The 21,206-nt window shown below is 46.0% G+C and overlaps 1 protein-coding gene across 1 annotated transcript in view; it reads left to right on the top strand.

The window, feature by feature from the left end:
- mmrn2a (multimerin 2a) overlaps window positions 1-21,206 on the top strand; it is a 101,881-nt gene that overhangs the window by 66,724 nt on the left and 13,951 nt on the right. The window contains 4 exon segments of the mRNA XM_084322083.1: window positions 1-258; window positions 16,079-16,527; window positions 17,751-17,981; window positions 18,944-19,411. The exon segment at window positions 1-258 is cut by the window's left edge and continues 96 nt beyond it. Of these exon segments, the coding sequence (XP_084178209.1) occupies window positions 1-258; window positions 16,079-16,527; window positions 17,751-17,981; window positions 18,944-19,411 (1,406 nt within the window).

Here is a 21,206-nt window from a genome sequence, read left to right on the forward strand (position 1 = left end):
TCCCTGACGACAACGACAACGACAACAACAACAACAACAGCCACAGCGACACAAAGACTGACTCTGGGGTCCAGCTCCCCACCTACCCTTCTCCAGACCGAGGCCACACCCCCCAGCGAGGCCACGCCCCCAACCCCCACCAAGCAGCCCAGCACACAGACCACCACCACACCCCCCAGCGAGGCCACGCCCCCAACCCCCACCAACCAGACCACCACCAGACCCACCACCCTAACCAACAGCACCATGACAGTCACAGTAAGTTGGAATTGAGTTTCAGATTCAGATTCAGATTATTTTATTGTCACAGCTTTTTTAAACGTACATACATTCAGAAAAACGTGAGATGCTATAGTTTTTTCCGGCTCCTCAACCGTAGTAGGTTTGTAAACATAATACACAACGTATATTATATCTATACAAACTATAACTATAAACTATAGCTATAGAAAAATAAACTAAATATAAACTTTGGGGGCGACAGTGGCTCGCGAGGTAGAGCAGTCGTCTGGTAATCCGGAGGTTCCCCGGTTCGATTCCCGCTCCTCACGGGCAGCGTGTCGAAGTGTCCTTGAGCAAGTCACTTATCCTCTAACTGCTCCCGATGAGCAGGTTGGCACCTTGCATGGTTGTCTCCGCCATCGGCGTGTGAATGTGTGAGTGAAATGTGTGGATGAAAGAGTTATATCAAATGCACCATGTACCATTTAGAATAGAATAGAATAGAAATACTTTATTTTTTATTTATTTTTATTGATCTTTTCCCCCCTCCTTTTTCCTCCGATTTTCTCCCATCCCAATGTTAGTCGTTATGCCAATTCCCAATCCCCTTCCTGGTCGCTGCGCACTTACCCCCCAGAAATACTTTATAATCCAGAGGGAAATTTGGTACTACAAATCGCTTACAGTAAACATTTAGGTAGATTCACAATCCTTATAGAATACAGGCTCGCCACAGTCCAAAACCCCACAAGAACTTGCAATTTCCACACACAGTCTCTTTTGTTTACTTTATTTAAATTACAAAAACAATAGCAAAACAATACCCTGCAGCAGCAGACTGCGCCTCCCGATGTCCCGCTCAACCTCAAGCGCACGAAAAACAATAGAATGGTCAGACAGTCCGGGGGTCGATACGCAAAGGAGGTTCGTTGTCAGAAAAGGGAATTGTTCAATACTCAAGGTCGTCGTCCAGTCCAGGGTCAGTACACAAGGGGGGGATCTCAGCCAGTCCAGGGTCCAATACACACAGAACACCTACTCGCTTTCCCCTCTCCTTCCACTACCTCTCACTGTCGCACCTCTGAATAACCAATCTCTCACTTTCTCCACCAACACAACTCCAACTCGCTCAACCTATTCCTCTCTGCCTTGTCCAGACGAAAACGATTTTGATCTTTTTCGTTTTCATTTCGTTTTCATTTAAAAAAAGGTTTCCGTAAAAACGAAAATGTCTCAAGAAATAAGTGCGTGCCACAAATTTACAAAATAAATGTCTTTCCTGTTTTAGACGTTGCTCTTTTATTTTGAAAACCCCTGACCGGAAGTGTTGTCGTTGTTTTCGATAACTTGAGCTAACGTAACATTCGTTTTCCAAAGGAGTGGAGAGAGAGACAGAGACCACGGCTCAATCTACCTGTGTTGTATTAAAGTAATTGATTGATGTTTAAAGGCCAACCTTCATGTTGTATTTTTGTTCAATAAACAATGTGGACTAGGCCAACGGTGACTTTCATGAAGAAGGAAAAAAAGTATTGAAATTGACCCAGTTTTAGCGTTTTTATCAAACATTTTGTCTGCCCAACACAATCACCACGCACGTGGATATTTTAATCAATGGTTCATAACGTGCGTGTGTAATCGAAATGATGTCGTCACAACAGGTGCAGGGCACAAGGGGGCTCACCAGGGGGCGCTGAGAGTCACACACAGCTAGTGGCAGGCACTGAGAGCCTTGCTACTACTAGCCGAATGAAAATGTATCTGTTTCACCTAACAACACTATTGCTCCGTGATCATAGCCATCCATCTCTAAAGCGAACCACTATTTGTAAAAGCCACAACCACGTTACCATATTTGTAATAATGTAAATCATTGTGTCGTTGTACATATTGTGTACACCGTTATAAGCTAACATAGCTTAGCTTGGTAGCTATTGTGCTAACAACATATCCCGACGTCCGGTTCGCTGGCCGGCATGAACGCCCGACACAAAATGGTTCTCTCCTCTCTGTACACCCCCGTCCCCACGGGTACCCTGCCGGGTAGCCCATGGACGCGACAACAGCGGCGGCCGTAGCGTTAGTTAGCTCATAGCTAACTAACGCTACGGCCGCCGCTGTTGTCGCGTCCACAAGCTCCCCGGCAGGACACACGCGAGAACGGGGGCACACAAAGAGGAGAGAACCACTATAGCTCCGCAGGGACGGCGGAGCTATAGGCTAACGTCAGTGTAGTGGTCCCGACTGTAGCCAGGAGGACGGCGTAGCTAATAGGCTAACGTTAGTGTAGTGGTCCCGACTGTAGCCAGGAGGACGGCGTAGCTAATAGGCTAACGTTAGTGTAGTGGTCCCGACTGTAGCCGGGAGGACGGCGTAGCTAATAGGCTAACGTTAGTGTAGTGGTCCCGACTGTAGCCGGGAGGACGGCGTAACTAATATGCTAACGTTAGTGTAGTGGTCCCGACTGTAGCCGGGAGGACGGCGGAGCTAATAGGCTAACGTTAGTGTAGTGGTCCCGACTGTAGCCGGGAGGACGGCGTAGCTAATATGCTAACGTTAGTGTAGTGGTCCCGACTGTAGCCGGGAGGACAGCGGAGCTAATAGGCTAACATTAGTGTACTGGTCCTGACTGTAGCCGGGAGGACGGCGGAGCTAATAGGCTAACATTAGTGTACTGGTCCCGACTGTAGCCGGGAGGACGGCGGAGCTAATAGGCTAACATTAGTGTACTAGTCCCGACTGTAGCCGGGAGGACGGCGGAGCTAATAGGCTAACTGTGATGCACCGAGTGGGCCACCATTGATCAACATGCAGCGACGTGTAGCTTGCATGATGCGTGTGCAGTGCTTTGCCACACAGGTCTGAGAAGAGGACCTGCACATGATTTTACTCGTTCCCCAAACTCCTCTACATGCCCCGATCTCAAATGGTTCACGACAGTAGACATAATGCTAACGTTAGCCAGCGCCATATATCGAGTAGTACTATGATCCGGACGGGCAAGGCATACGTTTCCTGAAGTGACGTCACGGCCGTGCTAGCGTCTGATAAGCTTTTAGATTCGGCTCATTAATATGCACCTGTAGTGACGTCGGCGTTTGATACGCTTTTTTGATTCGCGCGTGCATGTTATTCGTGCGTGGACCTTTTTAACTCTTTCGGGGTGGCATTTCCGGTGTCAAATGGAAAAAAAGAAATAATGAAATTATATACCAATGATGTAAACTACCCATAATTGATCAGTAGGGTTTAACCTGGATGTTGGGCTTTAACTTGTCCCTGTGTCATTTCGACTAGCAAATGTTTGTTGTCTGTATTTAACGTTACCTCAGGATACCACTGTCTATTGTATTTAGTTGGTTAGCTATTTAGCTAATGTTGATGATAGCATTTGAATAGCATCAATGCTAGCTGGCTGGCTACAGCTCAACACCAGCCATGGGGATACTATTTACTAAATTATGGAGGCATTTTAATCGTCAAGGTAAGAGAGGATTTGTCATGATCAACTGAAGGTGTATGCTATGGAACAATTATGTGCTTGGCTACTACTTGGGGTTTCAGAAAAAGGCCAGCTATGTGACGCTAATCTCTAGCTAGTATCATGTATTACCGTTTCTCAGCCTAGTATTAGTATTGGTGTTGCAGCACACTGCCACTCAACTTATGCACTCTGTACGATGCCATTGTTGTTGTGATGTGGGAGTTTGCACACAGGGAGAGGTGGGCTATCGCGTCAACGGTTCAGGAAAAGACTTGTATCGCTTGTAAAGACAACCACCGCTAGGGAGTCCAGCTCCACCCCAACCACGTTACTGGCCTTCCTGACCAGCTTATCCAGCCTGTTTGCGTCCCCCGCTCTCAGTCCGCTGCCCCAGCAGGTCACAGCGTACAAGAAGGCGCCCGCCACCACCAACTCGTAGATCATCCTCAACATCCTTGTACAGACGTTGCAGGATCTCAGCCTTCTGAGGAAGTAGAGTCGGCTCTGGCCCTTCTATAACATACTATAACTATAATCTAAATAAACTATAAACTATAAACTAAAACTATAACTAAACTATAAACTAAACATAATACACAATGTATATTCTATCTATACAAACCATACAGTACAAGGTATGTGTTTTTTTAAGGTAAGGTAAAAAGAAAACAGCGGATAAATGAAAAGAAAAAGATAAATGACTACAGTTTCAAGCAGGACTGGGACGATATTCTGATTTCATACCACGATAATCGTCTGGATTTCATCATACCACGATAATCGTCTGGATTTCTTTTATCACAATGTTTGTTCACTTGTGCAAAATGAACAAGTCAGATAATCGAAATGCTGTTCATTACGTGATAATGTAAAGGTAATAATAATGTAAATGTAATAATAATGTAAATGAGTGGAAAGAGGTTATCGTCCATTTAGACGAGTTGTTGCAATGATATCAGGAGATCATCATGATATGATCCCCAATACGATACCATGAACCATGATATTGAGTTATCGCCCAACCCTAGTCTCAAGTTTCCACAAGTCTCCTTTAACTCATTCAGCGCCAGCTATTAGACAGGGCCCGTCATAGCAAGGCCACGCTTTAAAAGATAGGAGTGAGTCACCTTGTTTGTAGAGCTATAACTATATTCTATATTATAGCTATGGATACAATACTATGGCCCATTTGACATCACCTATCTATCGTTCAATATGTGAAAAAGAATAAATGTTTCCATCCATACGTTCCTGTGTTATACCGTGGTGAATATAAGTATGGTTTTAGAGCGGTCTGGGGTAATTCTCGAAATGCTGAGTTATAGCCCTACACGTCAATTCTACTATAAACGTTGCCGTTTCTTGCCTGTACACGCTACTATTCCCAAATCAAATCTATGTCATAGGTATTATGTTTCATCATGAATGCATGAAAGGGGGGGGGGGGGGTCGTTTCTGATTATTTGATTGCCAGTAACGGCATTCGTATTGAACACTAAAAACGCGTATCAGCCCGATCGGTATAAAAGCATTGCACGATCAAGCAAAAAATTCGTTCTTACCTGTGATCGGGAGTAACCAAAAATAATATTCCAATTGTTTGATCGCCATCTGATACATCCGATGTCCATTGGGTCCACTGCATAACCCACCACAACATATGGATCGGGGATATTTGACGCGCTTCAATGGAACCGGGAGAACCGCTCCAAGCGCCCAACAAAGAAAAGTGAGCCCGGAGACATTTGGCCATTACACAGGCCAAGAGGTCAGAACATCCCACTCCACTGACACATGCCTTCTCTATTTGAACGACCACATCAAGCAAGAGGTGGACGCGGGCAAATACTGCGGCATGGTCATGCTAGACCTACAAAAGGCCTTCGACACTGTCAATCACACCATTCTGATTGACAAGCTAAAAGCAATTGGTTTTGATAGTTTATCAGTGAGCTGGATACAATCCTACCTGGAGGGGAGAGAACAGATGGTGGCGGTAAACGGTACCGTATCCCCCCCCCTCACAGTGAACTGTGGTGTTCCACAAGGAAGCATACTAGGACCACTACTGTTCCTAATTTATGCAAATGACATGTCGTCAGCTTGTGACTGCAACTTGTTCCTGTTTGCGGACGACTCAGCCCTGCTGGTCTCTGACAAGAACAAGTTACAGGTTGAAAAAACCCTCAGCTCGGAACTAGGCAAAATCTGCATATGGCTCGCCGACAACAAACTATCATTACACATGGGCAAAACAGAGTCCATTCTCTTCGGTTCAAATAACAAACTCAGCAAAACAGACGGCTTCTCAGTTACAGTGGGTGACAATATTGTCACAAGGAAAGATGAAATTACCTACCTGGGTTCCATCCTAGAGGCTAATCTTTCCTGTGACAAAATGGCATCCAATGTAATAAAAAAAGTCAATCAACGAACTCGATTCTTGTACCGGATCTCCTCCCTGGTAAACAAGAATACCCTGAAGACTCTGGCAGGAGCACTCATTCAAGGGTACTACGACTATGCTTGCACCTCATGGTACCAAAGCACCTCAAAGGCACTAAAAACCAAATTACAAACATCTCAAAACAAACTAGTCAGACTACTGCTTGACCTGACTCCTAGAACCCACCTCACCCCTGCACACTTTGCCAACCTAGGATGGCTTAGAGTAGACGACAGAGTACAGCAACTTGCAATGGGCCTGGTCTACAAGATACACTACACGACCAAGGTACCCATGTACATGTGTCAAAATACTTCCCAAAGGTCAGTGAATACCACGATCACAACACCAGAGGGAGCTCCACAAATCATGTAAAACCCAGATTCGGCTCAAACAAGGGACTAAACACGTTTCGCAATTATACCACAACAATGTGGAACGCCCTACCCAAAGCTGTAAAGGAATGTAAATCACTACCCACCTTCAAAAACACTCTCAAAGAACACCTACGGGAGACTGCAATTCAAAACTGGCCCCTACAAATGTCCTAACCCAGTTGTACAATAAAGACCAAGCATGGCTATTCCAATGTACAGCCCCACCCAACCCCACCCCACCTACCCAACCTCCTCCAATGTACAGTTTCCATGTCAAATGTATGTCAGTATTCCAATGTACAGTGTCCCCCCCCCCCTACCTTTGTTTCTTTTGGCTTACTACAATTTTTACAGAATATGACATTAAATTGGCGATCATTGTTTACATGAGATTAACTATGATTTGTAATTGTAATTGTGTATGACTTACTTGACTTAATCCTCTTTACCCCGTTGGGGGGCATAGGGCGTCCACCAGAGCTCTCCATCTCACTCTCTTCTGGGCCAGGGCCTTTGCTTCTTGCCAGCTCACTCCGACGTTCTTTAGGTCTTGGAGTGTGGAACGTCTCCAGGTGTTTCTCGGCCTACCGGCTTTCCTCTTCCCCTGCGGGTTGTAGTCCAAGGCCTGTCTAGTGATGTTGTTTGAGTCCTTCCTAAAGGGTATGCCCTATCCAGTTCCACTTTCTCCTTTTGATGGTGGTAGCTATGCTGTCCTGGTTGCCTGTAACTGTTCCGCAACAGTAAGTGACTTCCGGGGTAGGCCTGATTGGCCCCGACAGGCACGTGACGCGGCAAACTCAGGACGCGCAACGAGGCTGCTGAGAGCTGTCGCGCGGAAATAGGCTGTCTATTGCCATTCTCTAACACAAACTCTAACCTTAACCAGCTCCTTAACAGCGCCTAAACTTAACCGTTCTAACCTTAACCAACTCCGAAACAATGCCTAACCTTAACCTTAACCTTAACCATGCCTAACCTTAACCATAGAAAGAATATTGCCATTCTCTAAGACAAACTCTAACCTTAACCAGCTCCTTAACAGCGCCTAAACTTAACCGTTCTAACCTTAACCAACTCCGAAACAATGCCTAACCTTAACCTTAACCTTAACCATGCCTAACCTTAACCGGCGAAAGAATACACATTAAAAAAAAATCACGTTAAAAAAAAAATATTTGATGGGATTCGAACTCGTCAACAACGGACCGCAGGACCACTGCTCTGCCAGGTGAGCTGAAGCACCGAATGAAAGTCATGGCGTATTTGGACGGTTACGTAATTCCGCAAGCTCTGCCGCTCGGCTCCGCGGAGCGTGCCGCGCGGCAGAGAAAGTTGCGCGTCACGTGCCTGTCGGGGCCAATCAGGCCTACCCCGGAAGTAACTTACTGTTGCGGATAAGCTATAAGCGTCCTGGTTGGTTATCCTCCAGAGCTCTTCATTTGTGGTTTTGATGGGCCACCACAGCTTGAGGATGTAGCGCAAGCATTTGTTGACAAACACCTGGATCTTGCTTGTGAGGCCCTCGGCAGTCTTCCACATTTCAGAGCCGTAGAGCAGGACAGTCTTCACATTGGTATTGAAGATAATAATAATAATAATAATAATAATAATAATTCATTTAATTTATATAGCGCTTCTCAATAACCCGAAGTCGCTGACAATAGTCGGGAGCAAGAGTACAAACAAAGAAACAAAAGCAAAGAAACAAAAACAAATAAACAACAAAGAAACAAAACAAACGGAAGATGAGACCATGGGGGGAACAGGGGAGACAGCATGATAGCACAAAAAAGACTGGAGACAGACATCAATCAGGTTGGAGGGGGAGGGGGGGTTATGGGTGGAAGGGGTTGAAGGCAAGGGAGAACAGGTGGGTTTTGAGGCGAGCTTTGAAGGTGGAGAGTGTAGGGGAGTCTCTGATGGACTGGGGGAGGGAGTTCCAGAGTCGGGGTGCAGTACGAGAGAAGGCCCGATCTCCAAAGTTTTTAAGGGACAGTGAGGGAGGCAGTGGAGGAGGACCGGAGGGAACGGGTGGGGCAGTAGGGAAGAAGGAGATCAGTCAGGTGGGGGGGGACAGGCTGTGGAGGGCTTTGAAGGTGAGGAGTAGTGTTTTAAAGTTTTTGCAGTGGTTGATCGGGAGCCAGTGGAGGGAATGGAGGACAGGAGTGATGTGTTCGCGGGACCGGGTGTTAGTGAGGAGGCGGGCGGCTGAATTTTTGACCATTTGCAGTTTATGGAGGGAGCGGGAGGTGATACCAGTGAGGAGGGAGTTGCAGTAGTCCAGGCGGGAGGAGATGAAGGCGTGAATGAGGGATTCAGCAGCAGGGGGGGAGAGGCAGTGACGGATTTTTGCAATGTTGCGGAGGTGAAAGTAGGATATTTTTACGATGGAGCGGACGTGGGGGTCAAATGAGAGGGTGGGGTCAAGGAGGACACCAAGGTTTCGGACTAGGGGGGAGGGGGTGATGGTGGAGTTGTTGATGGTGATCCGTAGCTTGGTGTTGTTGGAGAGTTGCTTGGACAACCAGATTGAATGCTACCTGGGCGTGCCTCTATGTCCCTGTCTGTAATTGTGTATAGAGTCTCATAATCAGAACAAATTTTTTCTTTTTAAATGTTTATGTGCAGGGTTGTGGACAAACATTTTAGGGGGCAGGGGCTCGAGCTGCCTGGAAATGTGCTATGCAAATAAAATGGACTTGACTTGACAAACAGCCCTGAGAGTCTTTACCTCCATGAGGCCACGCTCTCCTACACAACACAAGGGCTTGGGCGCTATCTGGTCACATGCCCGTTTCTGTGCAATCTAACATGGTTAGTATTTCCCCATGTAGTCCACTCTGTTTGGTGCGTGCCGGTGCCGGTGTCTCATCAACATGCTATGAGAGGATGGTCAGTCTTGAATAGTGTATGTAGTGAGTAATGACACTATGGACGCTGGGAAAACACCTCGACCCACACGCTGTTTCCACGGCCCTGTTGCGACCAAGTCACACACATACTGTATTGCTTACTCATCTGCACATGAACAGTAGGCTATGTACACAAGTGACTTCCGTCAAACCAATTTCCTTCCATAAATACGTACACACGCACACGCGCGCACACACACACACACGCGCGCGCGCGCACGCACGCACGCACGCACGCACGCACGCACGCACACACACACACACACACACACACACACACACACACACACACACACACACACACACACACACACACACACACACACACACACACACACACACACACACACACACACACACACACACACACTTCCTTCTCAGGAAATCCTCTCTTTCTTCTAGAACCCCCCCCCCCTCATACATTGTGTGTGTGTGTGTGTGTGTGTGTAAGTGATGTAATGCACATGGTGGTCTGGTGACAGGGAGGTCTAATGTAACGGCAGGTCTCATCTTATGGTCACATGGGCCGTGGTCTCCATGGCACTTCCTGTGACATCATGCACTGTACTGTCCGAGTGTTCTGTACTGAACTAGTGTTCTGTGCTGTACTAGTGTTCTGTACTATCAGTGTTCTGTACTGTATCCTACTATATTTGTGCTGCTACTACTACATGCTACTACTGCTACTACTACATGCTATTACTACATAGCTAAAACATGCTACTCCTACATAGCTAGATCATGCTACTACTACATGATACTACTGCTACTCCTACATAGCTAGAACATGCTACTCCTATATAGCTAGAACATGCTACTACAACATAGCTAGAACATGCTACTCCTACATAGCTAGAACATGCTACTACTACATAGCTAGAACATGCTACTACTACATAGCTAGAACATGCTACTACTACATAGCTAGAACATGCTACTACTACATAGCTAGAACATGCTACTACTACATAGCTAGAACATGCTGCTACTACATAGCTAAAACATGCTACTACTACATAGCTAGAACATGCTACTACTACATGCTACTACTGCCACTACTACATAGCTAAAACATGTTACTACTGCTACTACTATATAGCTTTTAGGGTGACCATATTTTGATTTCCAAAAAAAGAGGACATGCTGGCCCCAGCCTCGAGATACATAATGATACTCAAAGTTTACTCAAATATGCCTTATTGTTATACTATATTTAAAGTATGCCTCCTCTGTATGGATAGAAAATTATTATTTATATTATTTTATATAACACAATAACATTTCTCTATAACCAAAGACACACCAAACCAAAGTTACTCAACAATCAACATGCTTTATTATGCCTAAAATTATCTCTGTGGCCAATCTCAATGGCACAAGAATAACTTAAAAATCAACATGTAACAAAATAATAGCTCTCTTTTCAAGGCTTAAAGGATAACTCCACTATTTTGGGAAATTAGCTTATTTAACATCTTCCCTGGAGTTAGACAAGAAGATGCATATCTTTTTTGTCTCTGTGCGTGCATTTTAGCTTTGGGAATAGATGCTCCGTTAGCATAGCTTAGCTTCATCACTGGAAGTGAGGCAGGACAGTAGCCTTACAGTGCCTTACAGTGTATTGCAAGGTCTGACATTGACCAAACTTGATATGCATGACCTTGGTGGGCTCTAGGTCAACTCCTGAAAAGGGGGTCAATGTCAGACTTTGCAATCAAAAGTTAGGGGGCTAATAACCCTTGCCATAATTTTAGTGCGCCCCTAACTTTTGATTGCAAGGTCTGACATTGACCCCCTTTTCAGGAGTTGACCTAGAGCCCACCAAGGTCATGCATATCAAGTTTGGTCAATGTCAGACCTTGCAATACACTGTAAGGCACTGTAAGGCTACTGTCCTGCCTCACTTCCAGTGATGAAGCTAAGCTATGCTAACGGAGCATCTATTCCCAAAGCTAAAATGCACGCACAGAGACAAAAAAGGTATGCATCTTCTTGTCTAACTCCAGGGAAGATGTTAAATAAGCTAATTTCCCAAAATAGTGGAGTTATCCTTTAACACGGTGACCAATCACAGCCACTCTTATTGTCTGGGACCAAATACGGCCACGCCCCATTCCCAGTAAAAAGTGGGAATCTCTAGAATGGGTTTCGGGCGACGCTGTATACGGAAGTGGCTCTCAAGGTGACGATTAGACAACACTTTCTGTTGTCAGTAGATGGCAGCATTGGTTTAAAATTAAAAGGTGAAAATGTTGAAAACTAGATGAATACATTTCCCAAGAGCGTTAGCACAGGTCACAGGTCACTGGGATGTGTCTATTCTTCGACGTGATCTAAACAGCGGTATGCGACCGCAGTATATCGACCGCGAATGGTAAACTAATTATCTTAACAAAAGTGCGCTGGTAGCGTTACATATGTTGTCTAAAGGGGGACATATGGTACAATTTAAGATTTTAATGATAATCGGCATATAAAGGACAAAACAAAGCATTGTTAATTTGTAAGAAACCTCAATGAAAACGGTAATATTCGCTATTGTTATGAAAATATGCTAGAATCCTATAAAAATGAGGACGCATTTGGTCTACGTTCCGTTACTGGACAACAATAAATAACAAAAAAAATAGGAAATAATGTTCTAAATAATACCTCTTCTGTAGAAAATCCAGCTTTAACAAATGATCTCTGTATCTTTTCAATGTAAATAATAAAACAGTAACCTCACAAATATACGAATCTAATTATTTTAAAAGTGCACTATGCAGTTTTGGATTTTACAACTTTCCATTAGTAAACATGACATATTTATTATGTTTATTACATCAATCAAACCAAAAACATTTTGAGGCACTATGAACCAAATATAAGGCTACTAAACATTTTGGCAGTGTCAGAATCTGGAAATGTCTTTTTTCCAAACGCATTTACAGCATCCTCTGTTTTCCCGGGTCTAACAAAGAATTCGGTCAACTTTGCAGACAAACCTTGCACAGCTTTTAAAAAATGTTGTTCTGTGTCCATGTGCGTTTTAATCTTAACAGGTGGGGTACATGCGCGCGGAACGCACACAAGTCACGGCACTTAATTGTGAGCATCTAGCGACTCGGGCTGCATTTTTCGCCGAATATACCGGTCGAAATATCTATTTGTTGCCTTTCGAATGCCACCTCACTCGACCAATTCCGTGCCTCGGTTCTCGAGTTACATGACGATATGTCAGGCGAGCGTCTTTTTACACACCGCAGATCTTTGAAACCCGGACATTTTCATGATTTCTTTTTTTTAAAACAGGCGCCCCGGACAAGGCGTGAAAAGAGGACATGTCCAAGCAAAATAGGACGTTTGGTCACCCTAATATAGATAGAATATGCTACTACTACATGCTACTACTGTCACTACTACATAGCTAAAACATGCTACTACTGCTACTATATCTAAACATGCTACTACTACTGCTACTACATAGCTAGAACATGCCACTACTGTTACCACTACATATCTAAACATGCTACTACTACATGCCACTACTGTTACCACTACATAGCTAAACATGCTACTACTACATGCCACTACTCTTACCACTACATAGCTAAACATGCTACTACTACATGCCACTACTGTTACTACTACATAGCTAAACATGCTACTACTACTGCTACTACTACATAGCTAGAACACGCTACTACCACTACTACTACATAGCTAGAATATGCTACTACTACTACTTTTTTTTTATTTATTTTTTTGCCATAGTTTTGTATAAAGTAGTCTTCTACCCATGTAAAGCGTCTTTGAGCACCTGGAAAAAGCGCTATATAAAATAGATGTATTATTATTATTATTATTATTATTATTATTATTATTATTATTATTATTATTATTATTATTATTATTATTATTATTATTATTATTACTAGTAATACTGCTACTGCTGCTACTACTACTACTACTACTACACACAGGCACACAGCTTTAATTTAAATGTCTTTCTTTTTGATTTTCTAAATGTTCTCATTATTTTATTATTCTAGTTATTTTCTTTTCTTCTTGTAAACTAACTATATTTTCCTACTTCACTATAAATTCCTAGAAAAACACTTTCTAGGAATTAGGTTACTCGTGGGTGTGACATCCGGACATGCTGTTTTTTTTACCTTAACACATTCAGTGCCAGCCATGCGGGGGCGCTAAAGGGCTCCGTATGCCAGCGTCCACTTCAATGATAGAGCTCTCATATTTGCTCAGAGAGAGTTTGCAGCACTAACGTGAGACTAGATTGATGAAATATGAATTCAAATCGCTAATAATAAAAAAGCGAGATTTATCGTCGCTGGCACTCAATGGTCGGCATGAACTAACGATAAATCTCGTCGCTGGCACTCAATGTGTTAATTTTTTTTTTTTATTAAAGATTTATTGGGCAGTCCAGTAGAGAGAGAGATAGAGAAGGAACGGGAGACAGAGTGGGGGGAAGACATTCTGCAAATAACGACCGGGAATCGAACCCGGGTCGGCCGTGCCGCGACTCAGCGCGTTATGTGGTTTGCCACTGGGGCGCCCCCAATGTGTTAATTATATTGATTTACAACAGAACTAGGATGATTTTATTGCCAAACAGTTTTGAAACATGGATGGATCCCAGACTGTTTTATTGTCCTGCACTACGTAACCCTGGAGGTAACCGTAGGAACACAAGCAATTATCCTTCAGTTACAACAACAACCGTGGGAATGAGAATAAATATCCCTCATCCTCAAAACGAAGAACAACTTGTAAAGGTCACCAAACGTAACCATTAAAACTCTCCCCGGCCCTGAAGGAGGAAATGCCGGCCCTGGCCGCTAAATCAAACTGAATAAACATAACCAGAAGTGCTTCAAAGATTCAAACAAGGGTCTGTTTGATTTTAAGCACCACACGCCCCCGGGAACCCCCAGCTGAGGTCCAACTCTCACGGCAGGGGGTGACCTGAAACTTCCTCCCACAGCATGACCTCACTGTATCTCGACCTTTGACCCCCTCCGTATCGCTGCATGTGGGAAGAGGAGGTTGTTTTTTGGCTTTTTCTTCCCCCAGTGTGAGTGGTGGAGTCTTTCTTCAGTCATTAGGAAAACAAGCAGAGAATGATGAAAGGAGGGGAGATGTCATAGATCACAGGCTGGAGCACAAGGAGCAACTGTTCTAGAGGTGTGTGGTAGGGTTCTGGACCTGGAGAGAGAGAGAGAGAACATAACACAGAGACATGTGGCTACTTCCACACACACACACACACACGCACGCACGCACGCACGCACGCACGCACGCACGCACGCACGCACGCACGCACGCACGCGCACACACACACACACACACACACACACACACACACACACACACATGCACACACAGGTATACCTACATAGAGAAACAGTGCTTGCACAATCATAGGCACATGCACACACACCCACACACACACAATACCTGACCACCCCGACCCCCTTTCTTAGGAGGATGATAGGCGGGTCTCTTGGGACTATTTGGCTGGTCAGTTTGTTAAGGGAACCATTAGGTCTCTTGGGACTATTTAGTTGGTCAGTTTGTTAAGGGAACCATTAGGTCGTCTCCAGGGTGACCAACACAACTCACTGACCTCTCACATAAACAAAGAGATCTGCTCACGAAAAACAATACATCAAGGAAATTAAAAATCCAAATATAGACCTCCAAAATTCCCTCCACGCTGTTCACCAACTATTATTGGCTCCGTAGCTTTTGCCTCTGGAAATAATATTTAGTTGTAACGCGACACGTGGTCCAGATTCCGTGGGAGACAATGGGGCTGTCAGCATGATTCTGTGGACTGAGAGCCAGAACTGATGGGAGCCAGAACTGATAGGAGCAGTTGTTTTTCTACGAGAGGAAGTGCTCAGTGATGCAGGGGGATTTTTATCTCGTTGTAGTTTGGTTCAAGATTGGATAAGTGAATTTGAATAAGCGATTTGAATCAAAAGCAGTTGTTATTTATACTAGGGTGCATGGGGGGGGGGTTGTGTGTTGCTCTGGTTTAGGGATATGTGTGTCTTCTGTGTCTGAGAGGGTATGAACCAAACTCACGCTGTGCTGTCTGAGAAACAGATGGGCTATATTACAGATTCTACAAACTGCAGAGAGAGATATGTTTTTTCCATGCTGAATGATGAATATTTTGTGAAAAATGTCTCAAGCATGAGATCTGAAGAGATCTTTATGCACAATTGTATGTGAGGAACACAATTTTATAGATGTGTCTATTAAATCAACTAATCGATTAGTCGATAAAGAAATCTATGACTATTGGTTGACTTTCAACTTAAAAGAGTTTCTTTATAGTGCTTTTATCCAAATCGCTTTACAATTTACCATTCACTTACACATTCACACACCGACAGCGGAGGCGACCATGCAAGATGCCAACCTGCTCATTGGGAACACGCTGCCCGGGAGGAGTGAGAAACGAACCGGGAACCTTCCAATTACCAGACAACCGCTCTACCTCTTGAGCCACTGTTGCCCCAGTGTCGAGGACAGTCCTAGAGATGAATATGAGGTCAAGTCTAATATTTCCTGCTGTCCTAAGAAATAAAAGGGTTCCTTCGCTGCCTTGTTTGTGCCTCAGGTCCAGCGGTGGAGGAGGTGGATGCAGGCCCTCTGCCCTACCCAGACCCCCCATCTGCTCTCCCTCTGCCTCACATGATGGCCATGGTCATGTCCCAGCTACGACCCTTCCTGGAGGGCTTCAACCACACCCTGGAGCGCCTCAGCCAGCAGGTGGGGGGCCTGGCCCGCGACGTGGCCCAGCTCCAGAGCAGCCAGTGGGGGAGAGACGTCCAGGGGGAGGCGCTGGCCGCTCCGGGCCTCGCGGACACGGCTGCGGAGGAGGAGCGATTGGACGCCAGACTGGACGAAACATTCCAGAACATCGAGGAGGTGAGGAGGCTGCTGGAGAGCCATCGAGCCGAGACGGAGGACAGGCTCCACTCCCAGCACGTCATGCTGCACTACAACCTCACTAGCATCAAGACGGACGTCGACATGAAACTCAAACGGAACCACAAGATGCTGCAGGTCAGTGACACCAGTGACACAAACACCGAGGTTATGCAGGGCATCGATTGGTTTGCAGGACAATCATCATCGGCGAACAATAAATCCATAATGTAATCCTTTAATTTTACACTGAGTCCTGGTTGTTGCAAACAGCGACTCCTACTGGTCGGTTAGAGCGCCTGTTCAGTAGGGAGGGGATCTTGGGGAAATAGCGTGAACCTCCTTATGTTCTCCCTTTGAAACTCCTTGCTTTGGAATGCTCTCCCCATCCACCTGAGAGCACCACAATCCGTCGAGGCTTTTAAAAGAGGCCTAAAAACATTTCTTTTTAACAAGGCTTTTGCCTGAATTTTTCTTTTACCTTTATTTTTACTTCTATTCATTTTATTATTATTTTTATATTATTTTACTCTTATGTTCTTCCATTTCACTGGTTGTTAGTCTTTTTAAATTGTTTTTATTCATTTTAATTGTTTTATTCATTTAACTTTTTGTCTATATCTCCTGTAGCACTCTGAGATTCTCGCAAATATAAAGTGCGGTACAAATTGAATCTATTATTATTATTATTACTTGCTGTCAGGTGAAAAGAAGCGGCTGACGACTCCACATGTATTGGAGGAGGCATGTGGTAGTCTACACCCTCCCCAGACCGACAGTAGGGCAGCATGTGGTAGTCTACACCCTCCCCAGACCGACAGTAGAGCAGCATGTGGTTGTAGTCTACACCCTCCCCAGACTGACAGTAGGGCAGCATGTGGTAGTCTACACCCTCCCCAGACCGACAGTAGGGCAGCATGTGGTAGTCTACACCCTCCCCAGACCGACAGTAGGGCAGCATGTGGTAGTCTACACCCTCCCCAGACCGACAGTAGGGCAGCATGTGGTAGTCTACACCCTCCCCAGACCGACAGTAGGGCAGCATGTGGTAGTCTACACCCTCCCCAGACCGACAGTAGGGCAGCATGTGGTAGTCTACACCCTCCCCAGACCGACAGTAGGGCAGCATGTGGTAGTCTACACCCTCCCCAGACAGACAGTAGGGCAGCATGTGGTAGTCTACACCCTCCCCAGACAGACAGTAGGGCAGCATGTGGTCGTCTACACCCTCCCCAGGCCGACAGTAGGGCAATGCATGCAACGACCAGGAAGGGAATTGGCATAACGACTAAATTGGGATGGGAGAAAAAGTTAGAAAAGACAACAACCAAAAAACTGTGAAACCCTCGTCTGTGAATCAGGTGAACCTGCAGGTCATGAACGTCACGCTGGCAGACATGAAGCAGGAGCAGGAGCAGATGGCAGAGGAGCTCCAGGGCAGAGCGGCGTCCACCACCCCCCAGTCCCCGCAGTCCACCCAGTCCCCCCTGCCTCCTCCCCAGCCCCTGCAGCCCCAGCAGGACCTGGACCGGACGGCCCTGTGGGACGCCATCGAGCGCCTGGACAACAAGGTGATCAACAACACAGTGAAGGTGAGCATCCTGCGTGTCTAGATCCCATACCCCGGAAGGACGTTTCCATGGTAATTGTCACTTTTTGACCTGGCTGCAAAAGCCGTAACTCTAATTTTCACCTTTTTAGAGGGTGAGCTTTTACTTCAACCGTAACCACTCCCCCCACCTTCCACCGTAACCACTCCCCCCACCTTCCACCGTAACCACTCCCCCCACCTTCCACCGTAACCACTCCCCCCACCTTCCACCGTAACCACTCCCCCACCTTCAACCGTAACCACTCCCCCACCTTCCACCGTAACCACTCCCCCACCTTCAACCGTAACCACTCCCCCCACCTTCCACCATAACCACTCCCCCCACCTTCCACCGTAACCACTCCCCCCACCTTCCATCGTAACCACTCCCCCCACCTTCCACCATAACCACTCCCCCACCTTCCACCGTAACCACTCCCCCACCTTCAACCGTAACCACTCCCCCCACCTTCCATCGTAACCACTCCCCCCACCTTCCACCATAACCACTCCCCCCACCTTCCGCCGTAACCACTCCCCCCACCTTCCACCGTAACCACTCCCCCACCTTCCACCGTAACCACTCCCCCACCTTCATTTCAAACCTTTATTTAAACTGGAAAGGCGACTGAGGTTTTCCTTATTTACAGTCACGTCCAGTGTACATACAGAAATAAGCAAAGAAAGGCATATAAAATCACACAGCATATAAAGTCATAGCAATAAGACAACAAGGAGAGACAAAAGTAAGTATAACAAAGCAATTAAAACATGTACAACTTGATTGACAAAGGTTGGAGATCAAGGTTTTAATCTCTGCAGAGGGGAGAATCATGTACCGTACGTATGTCCTTCCCGGCTGCGGAATCTAGACACTACCATGATAACATGAGCGATATTCTGAGGCGATGCAGACGTCAGATTTCCTAACAATGCCGACGTACATTGAATGTAACATCCCAGGTGAACGGCTTGGTGGAAGACATGGAGACCACCATGGAGAACATCCAGGACCTGAAGAAGGGCTTCAAGTACCTGGAGGAAGGCGTCGCCCAGACGGGCCGGAACAACCAGATCCACTTCATGGAGACGGGCCTGGAGGTGGAGGCGGCCAAAGTCACGGTGCTGGACCGCGTCAACGAGCTGGCGGGCAACCTCACGCTGCAGGCCCAGCGGCTGGCGGACATGGACACAGACGTGGATTACCTGTTCACGCTGTGCTACAAGAACGCCAACGTGTCCGGAGACTGCGACTGCAAGGCGCTGAAGGCCGACGTGTCCCGCCTGGAGCAGGGCCTGGCCAACATCTCGGAGATGGCCAACGACAACCGCCTCGCCCTGGACGGGACCGGCGAGGCCGGGACGGATCACTGGGGCCAGGCCGGCGACTGGGAACCCGCCCTGGAGGATCTGCAACAGGGACTCCAACAGGTGAGCAGAGAACAGTTCTTTAACAATTATACTATTCTTTTTTTTAAGATGTGTTTTTAGGGCATTTCAGCTTCATTGGGGACAGGACAGTGAGAAACAGGAAGCGAGGTAGAGAGAAGGGAGAGGACATGTCCTGGGCCGGAATCAAACCCAGGACGTTGCGATCACACCGTACGCAGCCTATCGTGGTGCGCCACCAGGACGCCCGTACCATTTGTTTAACACATTTATGGAAAATTACGGCCATTCGATATCTAGCTATAGCTGGGCCAGCTTTCCATTACACACTTTCACTGTGCGTCACGTTGTTTGTAGAGCTAAATCTATATGTTATATTATAGCTATGGATACAATATCATGGTCATTTGACAGTAAGAACCTTCCGTTCAAGATGCAAAATAAAAAGAGGCTATTTATAAGCTGCAACGTGTATTATACCAAATCCATTGGCGTTTTGTCCCTACACACGCTACAATAAAAAAATCAAATGCATATGATAGGTATTATGTTTCATCATGAATGTATGAAAGGGGGGGGGTCGTTTCTCATTAATTGATTGCCAATAACGGCATTCGTTATTACCACAACATATGCTGATCAGGGAGATGGCTATGAAAACAATGCACGATCAGGCTGAAATTGACGTCAAATTGTTCTTACCTGTGGCGGGTGGGATTCCAAAAAGAATATTCCAATTATTTGATCGCCATCTGGTAGATCGTATGTCCATTTGGTCGACGACATAACCCACCACAGCATAATGAATCGATTATGAAAACGATTCAATGCGATCGGGTGAAGCCCTAGGTTCAGGTTAGTAGAAAAGAGTTTTCAGTGTGGCACCCGGTCTGGAACAGGGGTTACTGCATTCTCGATACAGAGCTACTAGCAGGATCTGCTCGGTACTGCACCTTCGGAGTCCCAATATGCCTTTTACATGCAAAATACAGCTCCCTGACATTGAATAGGGTATTAAAATCGAATAAAAGGGAAAACGATCTACGTTTTTGGCCGTTAATCGCTGGCGCCCAATATACGTGGTAGGCCGGGAATGTGTTAATGTGGCGACAGCGGCTCAGGAGGAAGAGCGGTCGCCTGGTAATCGGAAGTTTCCCGGTTCGATTCCCTCTCATCCCGGGTAGCATGTCGAAGTGTCCTTGAGCAAGACACTTAACCCCTAATTGCTCCGGATGAGCACGTTGGCACCTTGCATGGTTGCCTTCGCCGTCGGTGTGTGAATGTAGTAGACTGGACTACTGCAACGCCCTCTACTCTGGTGTTGCAGACAAACACATAAACCGCCTCCAACTCGTCCAGAACGCAGCCGCCAGGCTCGTGACGGGCACCAAGATGAGGGACCACATCTCCCCAGTCCTTGTATCCCTACACTGGCTCCCGGTAAAACAGCGAATACATTTCAAAATCCTCATGCTCACATACAAAGCCATAAACGGTCTCGCCCCAGCCTACATAAAAGAACTCCTGGTCCAATCAACCAGCTCCAGATCCCTCCGTTCAAACAACCAAATATGCCTAAAAATCCCCCACACAAGACTAGTGACAAAGGGAAACCGGGCTTTTGCAGTCGCAGCACTGACCCTCTGGAACAAGCTCCCACTCAACCTGCCAAAATCTGCAAGCACCCTACGGACCTTTAATAAGGCCATGCTCAAAACCCACCTATTCGCCATAAACAATCCATGAGCTCGTTTTTTTGTATTGTTGTATGTGTGGTGTATTATGTCTGTCTGTTCTCTATCTGATTGGTTGGACTGCCTGTATTTTTTCTGTTTTT

This window comes from Notolepis coatsorum, assembly GCF_963971535.1.
Source record: "Notolepis coatsorum genome assembly, chromosome: 9".
Lineage (NCBI taxonomy): Eukaryota > Metazoa > Chordata > Actinopteri > Aulopiformes > Paralepididae > Notolepis > Notolepis coatsorum.